Source organism: Silurus meridionalis, chromosome 24 (genome assembly GCF_014805685.1).
Source record: "Silurus meridionalis isolate SWU-2019-XX chromosome 24, ASM1480568v1, whole genome shotgun sequence".
Taxonomy (NCBI): domain Eukaryota; kingdom Metazoa; phylum Chordata; class Actinopteri; order Siluriformes; family Siluridae; genus Silurus; species Silurus meridionalis.
Window position 1 is genome coordinate 8,248,339 of NC_060907.1, and position 8,813 is coordinate 8,257,151.

Genomic DNA, 8,813 nt, shown 5'->3' on the forward strand with positions numbered 1-8,813 from the left:
TTTCAACCATCTATAGCTAATGCAGTACACAGTGAAATGAAACAACGTTCCTGCAGAACCCTGATGCTATATTAAACAACAATCACAGAAACAGAAAAACACAGGGCTAAGGACTAGTAAGTGTCTTCACCACATAAAGTGCATGTGTGCAACCTGGTGCAAACAGTGCAAAGACAACACAAGACAGTGCAAGACAATACAGGACAGTGCAAGACAACACACAAAACACAAAATAGCTCTGCCAGTAAACCTGTTGTAACAAGACAAAGTGAACAAAATTGAACAGTAGCCAATTTTGTTCACTTTGTCTTGTTACAACAGGTTTGATAAGTTTAAATTAACAAAAATAGATAGAATGTAATCATTATTTTATTGAGTTGTTAAGTAGAATTGCGTTCTTTTTATATCAAACAGTTTGCGTCAAAGCACCTTTATGATACGATCTTGAAATAGTACACAAGCTAGTAGAAGGGCGTGGACTGGTTTGTGCTTGAGGCGTGGTTAGATGTCACATCAAGACACCGTGTTACATTAAGATTTAATAGAAAATATATGTTTTATTTAGAAATAGAGGTATATAGATGCATATAAGTATAATTTAATTTTACATCATGACTAAAAAAGGCAATACTGTCAAAGCAACTTTATAAGCATAAAGTAATTATTGTAATAGAAATCATAAGTGACAGAAGACTGGAAAAATAATTGAGGACATAGGAAATATTTAACAGAATTGATTTTCTAGTAGGGTTTACAAAACATTTAGTCTCAAAGGCAGATTTATAAAACTCGAGTATGTACAACAAGTATGTCATTTAACAAAATTCTACTTTTCTATCAGGTTTTTCTCCTATGTTGTTTCTAAAGTATTGTATACATAACATAATACCTGACAGAAGACAGAAGAGATAGATACGTGGTGATGGGCGAGACTTAGGTAGCAATTAGGCGTGGTTATGTCACTTCACGTCTCACACGTTCCCATTGTTTATTAAAATACAACAACAATCATTAATTACTATTCTAAATCAATGTATTATTGATTTTAAAGCTCATACATTATAGTATATATATATATATATATATATATATATATATATATATATATATATATATATATATATATATATATAAAACGTGTATTAGCTATTAATTAGTATTAAGTATTAAAACAGGCAGTCAATTTGACACTACAACTGGGCTGGGGTTGTTTAGGATCAGCATGTGCATTGCATCGGATCACCGACAGAGGGAAGCAGTGTTCTACAGTCACACTTTCTCCAGCCCAGACGATGACATCACTACTTTGGCAGATGATGTCTAAATTTAGGATTATACTGTACTGCGTATTACTCACCTAGTTGCTACAAAAAAACATCTACCCTAAATATGATTTCCCAACACAAAGTGCCCCAAAAAAATACCATTTGAGTTACAGTCTAATTATTACTAATGTATAATGTTCATGATCATAATCATGTTCATGATCTAATACCAAAAACAAAACTATTTGATGTATTATCTATGCAGTTATATTTGATACACAATACATTTTTGCAGAATGCTGCTTTTTTTTATGCTTTTTGGACATCTTGACAATGTCTAGATTTCTTAGGATAGTCTGCTACATCTTTTCATTAAATTGTATTTTGTGGTGGGTGTGTTGCATGGAGGTTCTTCATGAACACGACAAAGAGAGAGAAACGATGAGGATTTTTCCTCTTGCTGCTGACATCAGCACTGCGCCAAAACGGACAGTTCCATCCTGCCTCCCTGCTCCCCTGGTCTTCCTAAAGCGACTCAAACGCGCGACCATACCAAGCAAAAACTCGTCAAAAAAGTTAAAATCGCTTGTATTTTGGCGTGATTCCCACTGAAACATCTTCATCAGGGAAAAAAGCTGGGTGTGAAGATTCAGCCTATAGGCAGGTGACATCGATTGGGACGGTCCTGCTGCTTGCTATAAAAAAGGGGGGGAGACTCTGCAGACTGGGTTCTGATCCTGTCATTCTCAAATCCCAAAATGAGCTACGGATCCGAAGCCTATTCCTCTTCATCCTACAGGAAGATTTTTGGGGAGTCTCCTCGTTTCTCGACCTCACCGTCCAGAATGAGCGCCCCCCGAAGTGGATACCGGTCTGTGTCTATGTCCAGGACCACCGGCTCAAGTGTGGGCTCCTATAAGCGCGCCGGGCGCACCGGCTTCCCGTTGTCGGCCTCTCCGATGGGGATGGACGCGTTTGACTTCTCACAGAGCACCGCACTCAGCAACGAGCTTAAGATTGTTCGCACCAACGAGAAGGAGCAGATGCAGGGCTTGAACGACCGCTTCGCCACCTTCATCGAGAAAGTGCGCCACGTGGAGCAGCAGAACAAGGCGCTGGAGGCCGAGCTGGGGGCACTGCGTCAGCGTCACGCAGAGCCGTCGCGTCTCGCCGACCTCTACCAACAGGAGATCCGGGAGCTGCGTGCGCAACTGGAGCAGGTGTGTGCCGAGCGCGAGCGCGCCGCGCTGGAGCGCGACGCAGCCGAGGAGGAACTGCACAAGGCGCATGAGCGCTGCGATGAGGAGGCGCGCCGGCGCGACGAGGCCGAGCGCACGCTGCAGGCTTTCCGCAAGGATGTGGACGACGCGTCTTTGGCGCGCCTCGACTTGGAGAGGAAAGTCGAGTCTCTGCTGGATGAGATCGGCTTCCTGCGCAAGGTGCACGACGAAGAGGTAGCCGAGCTCACCAGCGTCATCCAGGCTTCACAGGTGTCCGTGGAGGTCGAGGTGGCCAAGCCCGACCTGACCTCCGCTCTCAAGGAGATTCGCGCACAGTATGAGTCTCTTGCCTCAAAAAATCTGCAGTCTGCCGAGGAGTGGTACCGCTCCAAGTTTGCCGACCTGAACGAGCAGGCGAGCCGCAGCAGCGAAGCGATTCGCGCCAGCCGAGAAGAGGTCAACGAATTCAGGCGTCAACTCCAGTCCAGGACCATCGAGATCGAGAGCCTGCGTGGGACCAACGAGTCCCTGGAAAGGCAGATCCGCGAAATGGAGGACCGGCACAACCACGAGGTCGTCGGATTTCAGGTTAGTTATGACTTTTTGCATCTTTATATTAAATCCTAATAAAAAAATAATAATTCAAAAATTTAAAGGTAAATGTAATATTTTTGATGATTCTCAAACACCTACACAAGTCTTTAAATAAGAGAGGGAAATTAATAATCTATAAAGAAACGATTTCTGTCCATGGTCCTGAAAGCAACCCAACCTATCATAACCAAACCTACCCAAATCTATATCACATTTAATCTCAACATTATTACAATAAATATTTCTAATGTATTCTTCTGCAATTCCACATATATAACATGCACTGCGTTTACTTATTTAATGCTTAATAAAAATGGTGTCTGTTTTAGTATCCACTTTAACTAGTACATAAATATATGCCAATGATCATGTTTATTATTTTATTATTATTTCTAAAGCACATTCCATGGAAACTCTTAGAAATTTCTAAGAAAATTCACTAACATCAGTGAAATTGGGTTCGTGAGGGTGAAAATTGTACGCCATGACCTGCTCAGGGATTCTGGGTATGTAAGGGGTTAATGTGCCCCACCCAAATTAAAATTTACCTCTCTCTAAAGGCTTTTGGCAGTGTATCCAACCTTTAAAATTGTACAACTGGGAATAAACATGATACAGCTTCAGAATTCATAATATTCATTTTGTAATATTTATATTTAATTTTGTATTTATTTTTTGTCCACATCAGGACGCAATTGGTGAGCTGGAAAACGAGCTAAGGAACACTAAGAGCGAGATGGCTCGTCACTTGAGGGAATACCAGGACCTTTTGAATGTCAAGATGGCCCTGGATATTGAGATTGCTGCTTACAGGTTAATAAAAAAAACTCTGTGTGTGTGTGTGTGTGTGTGTGTGTGTGTGTGTGTGTGTGTGTGTATATATATATATATATATATATATATATATATATATATATATATATATATATATATATATATATATATATATTCCTTTGAATTTGTTTATTCTTTATTTGACATTTACCTTTCTTTCACATGTTACTGAAACACTTTTCTCCCAACAATCCTCTTTTTTTTCCTTTTTGTCATCTTAGGAAACTTCTGGAAGGTGAGGAGACCCGCCTAAGCACAGGCATCACCTACCCCATCTCCAGCATCCCAAGCTTCAACTACCAGAGCCGTATCTACCCCACCTCTACCAAGATCTCCAAGAAAGAAAGAGTAGAGGATGAGGACAAACCAATCGGAGGGTCTGACAACTCTGCTTCCAAGAAGGGTGATTCTGGAGAGACTGAAGTTGTCACCTCCAAGAACTAAGCCTCATCTCACTCCTTATTTTATCCCCCTTTCCCACTAGTCTCGTTCACTAAGAATGTCTCAGAGAGGAATCCAGTGTATCTCTGTATAAGCTCTCACTTTCTTTCCACTACAGCTACATCACTCTTAGCAACAGGGCCTCTGTCCCCTTCAGATAGATCTGCACACTCTTTAGGCACAGACATCTCTTTTCCTCTTCTACTCTCATCACTTGTTAGCTGGTCAGGTCTGCGTTGTTCTGCATAGGTGTTGTCTTAAAAAACCCTGAAGTGCACTAACACAGGCTATGTTCATTACATTCCAGAAAGCGTATTTGCATTTGTGTGAATATGCACAATGCATTCAGGACTGCATTATAATCAGTTCTGAAAAATTTCGCTACAATATTTAGTGTTATTATACAAAAAACAGCACACTACTGGTCCCATCTGATTTCTCTACATTTTCTTTTGCTGTAAGCCAGGAGTATGTCATTCAAATGTGTGGAAGGTGATCTTTGTCATTTGATTAATTCATGAAAAACATAAATCCAAATTGGGTATGCTTTCTTCCACATTTGTTTCCACTTTTGAGTAGAGGCACAGACTCAGAGCAGATACTGTAAGACACATCTGTTTTGAACAAATGCCTTCATCGTTCAGTCATTTTGAGTCATGTGAAATGTCTTAACTTCCTCAATAAGCTGTCTTTAGAGAAACAATTGACGTGTGTAATTGGACAATTGCAACCGTCGCTTGCTTCAGAAGCCAAAAATAGACTTTCTGAAAGTGAAATCAGTCCACTTGGTGCTGACCCCTGTGATACATGTCTCATATAAGGTAAATTTTTTTTTACTTTTATATATTTTGTTATGCACATCCAATTACTCAGTCACACTTCTCTTTCTATCATCAGCTGCATTTGATTTACGATCTTGCTCGAAACGCACATGCTCAAGGTCAAATCTTACTTTCTTCAAATATATTGCCAAAGCACGAAATTCCTCTCCAAGACTTATCATGGTGCCAATCTGACTTTTCCCTGCTTCAAACTGAGTTGAGTGCAAGCAGCAGCTGATATTAATGCATGATATTTAATCCTTGTTTGCATGTCGAGTGTACATGGGCCATCCAGAAATTCATTATTGCCATTCAGTTCTTTTCCTAAGTCATTTATCCTGCTATATCACTCATGCTTTGAATCCCAGTAGACTGTATCTGCTAATTATTGTACAATGCTGCTTGGTATGCGTGATAGTAACACTTTTTTCTTATCATCAATTTTCGGGTTATAGATGTATTAGAATGACACTTAAACCAGGTTTATGAAGCAAATACAAATTTTTCATACTTTTTTTCTCTCTGTCAATTACAGTAATTCTAGCCAATCATAGACCTCTGTGACCTTGTGTATGTAGAAAAGTTCAAACAACGTTTTGCTCTGAGTGTGATATGCTGCCCTGTGATGAAGAAAAAAAGAAATAGTTGGATAGCTTTACATGTCTCAGTGCCTCATGTGTTAGCTTTTATGCTTCCTGGTTGGTAGCTGTCATGAGACATGGAACGGGTGGGAATTGGCAGGTGAATAAACTGAGGAGATAAATTGGTAAAAACAGGAATGGAGAAAGTAAGGCCTTGCATTTGAAGTAAAGGACAAACCTATTTAAAATTAGCACAAATGTAGCACAGGTTAAAGACCTTGTTTGAGCACAAATGTTACACATATGCACAAACGTATCGTCATCCACAATCAACAACAATGCACAACAACAAAAAAAAAAAAAAGGCAGGTAATTCTCAAAAACCTTACATTCTGTTACCGATGGAATGTAACTTATAAGGAATGGTTCAGACTAAATCTATAATGTTATAACCTTTCAGTACTGTAGGTTCACATGTAGAATTAACACTGAGGCACAAAGCAAAGCTTCCTGTAAGTATTATTTTGCATTATTTAACTAATAATCAGTGCTTGCGTGATTTTCTTTTTCTTAATCTGCTTGATCACTGCCAGGTCGTGACACCACTTGCCTCAAGGCACTATAGGCCTGACTTACTGCACTCTTCACTGTGATCAATTCAACTGTACTACAGCATGTTATAGCAGGATAGTTTGCATTTGGAATAATCCCCAATAAAAAGTTAAAGATTATAAAATAGGTTCTGGCCAGTACTAAATTTTGTCCTTCCCTTTTTGCCTGGGGGCCTTCTGTTGGTGTGCTAATTCACATTATTTAACCAATTAAACATCTGATAATGAGCTGACAAGCCAGAACAAGTGTGTTAGCACAGGGGAAAAGCAGTAAAGTACTTTTTGTAGGTCTCCAAAGCTGCACATTAGAGTTTTTGGTCCTAAACATAAATGAAACTTTTCACCTTTAGGTGTCTGCACATATGAAAATAGGAAGAAGAAAGCTTTAGCTAAAGGTTAATAATTAGAAAGCTTTGCAACACGCTTTAGCTGTAAAACACAACCGACACAAAATCCAGTGAACGTTCTTTAACGAATACAAAAGGCACAAGTCGACGCTACTTAATGCTTTAGGTTATCAAATTGCCTTAAATCACCAGCAGCTTGCTGAAACTATCAGTGTGTGGGTTCATGTGTTGTTACTGCTAAGAATGTGCGCTCTGTTGATCGTTGTCTCATTAGATACTCCAATGCTACAATGAATAACCTATTAAATGATGTCTGTAGGAACTGAATGTAGATTATGCACTCTTGTCTTTATCCTTTATCTTACTGCTGTATCACAAGTTGACCAATAAAGACTTAGCATTATGAAGTCCATATTGCTGTATATCTGTGTGCATTTTCAAAAACCAAATACATTACATATACATGGTAGTATTTAGCTGTGTTTAGCTATTAGAAAGAAATTTAGAAACTATATATGTATGTATGTATGTATGTATATATATATATATATATATATATATATATATATATATATATATATATATATGTATGTATGTATGTATGTATGTATGTATATATATATATATATATATATATATATATATATATATATATATATATATATATATATATATATATATATAGATATATAATTACAATCAATACACATTAAAACAAAAGCGCAAAACACAACAAAATTTACCTAAACATCTTTGATATATATAAGTATAAAATCAGAGTAATGCCTTACTAATTAAGGTAAGGATAGATAATGTTATTATTATTATTATTATTATTATTATTTTCAAAAAGGCATTTTATGAACGTAAGTCATCAACTAATTTCTGGGTGGGATTTGAAGAATTAAGAATTAAGAAATAAAAAAGATGGATTGGGTGAATTGGTTATGAAAATACGAAGAGTTTATAAGGTATTCACACACACACACACACACACACACACACACACACACACACATACACACACGCACACACATGAGATTACTTTAAGAGATTTTTTCAAGAGATTACTTGAATATCCCCCATAGTTAATCAGTTTGATTGAGATCTGATGATATCTGAGCCCTACTGCTCTGTGAATGAGGTCAGGTCATCCTGTAGGAAAATATTTTGACACAAAATAAAAGGTAATCAGTCAGAAGAAATTTGTATTGATTTTCTTTTCTCTCTAAGGAACAAGTGAACACAAACCTAAAAAAGCCTCCGGCATAAAAGAGCCATCAGGTTTTTCTCAACATCTGTATATCATCTTATAAAGACAGAACACAAGCAAAATAAATAACAATTAACAAAAAATTTCCTTTCATACGGGACTTAAATTAAAGGAAATACAATGGAACAGGCTGACCTCCTTTTACTCAGTACCAGTGACAACACATAATGGCACATAAAACATGCGCACACACGCATGCACACACACACACACACACGCACATCTTGTGGGAGTGCTGGGGTTGCGCATTTCGTCAAAGATTTATACCCCTGCAGTGCTACCAAGCTGCAGGGAGCATTCCATGTAGACACACACACACACACACACACACACACACACACACACACACACACGACCCACAGCTGCTCAGCATGGCACTGGCATGTTTTTCTTTTGTTCAGTTAATATGTTTAAATCTTCCTCCTACCTGATTTCATCTAACAGATCTGAAAATCTCCTCTCACTGATGACTGGTGTGGGGAAACACCCTGCAAATTCACAGTCTAGACCACACAACCATGATTGTGACAGAGATTCATTCGTCAAAGCAGAGAAAAACTACACGACCGGCACTGGATAAAATATAATCTTCTGGTTTGGAGATGTTGCTTTGGCAAAGTGCATGCAGGATTGTTCATGCAATTATGTTTTATTACACTAGCTGTTTAATATGCTTTTTATGCGTAACAACGTGTTGAAAGATGGCGCATGTCCGCAATATAATAATCTAGCTGTATCAGCAGAATAGTAGCGTTTTCAAGCATGTAAAAATTTAATTTTAAATAAAATGGCGTCTTTTCTATATTGCTACTTGCTACAATTGCTA

At 38.2% G+C, this 8,813-nt stretch overlaps 1 protein-coding gene across 1 annotated transcript; it reads left to right on the forward strand.

The window, feature by feature from the left end:
- Nucleotides 1–1,738: 1,738 nt before the first annotated feature.
- inab (internexin neuronal intermediate filament protein, alpha b) lies at nucleotides 1,739–7,126 on the forward strand. Its single transcript, XM_046837218.1, has 3 exons — nucleotides 1,739–3,073; nucleotides 3,768–3,892; nucleotides 4,135–7,126. Exons 1-3 carry the CDS (start codon nucleotides 2,024–2,026, stop codon nucleotides 4,355–4,357), a joined length of 1,398 nt encoding a protein of 465 aa, XP_046693174.1. The 5' UTR covers nucleotides 1,739–2,023; the 3' UTR covers nucleotides 4,358–7,126.
- The last annotated feature ends 1,687 nt before the right edge of the window (nucleotides 7,127–8,813 follow it).

Excerpts from the sequence above, each read along its gene's own strand:
- inab (XM_046837218.1), top strand. The coding sequence starts at position 2,024 with ATGAGCTACGGATCCGAAGCCTATTCCTCTTCATCCTACAGGAAGATT. Across the intron at positions 3,074-3,767 it reads ACGAGGTCGTCGGATTTCAG|GACGCAATTGGTGAGCTGGA; the intron begins GTTAGTTATGAC and ends TGTCCACATCAG. Across the intron at positions 3,893-4,134 it reads ATTGAGATTGCTGCTTACAG|GAAACTTCTGGAAGGTGAGG; the intron begins GTTAATAAAAAA and ends TTGTCATCTTAG.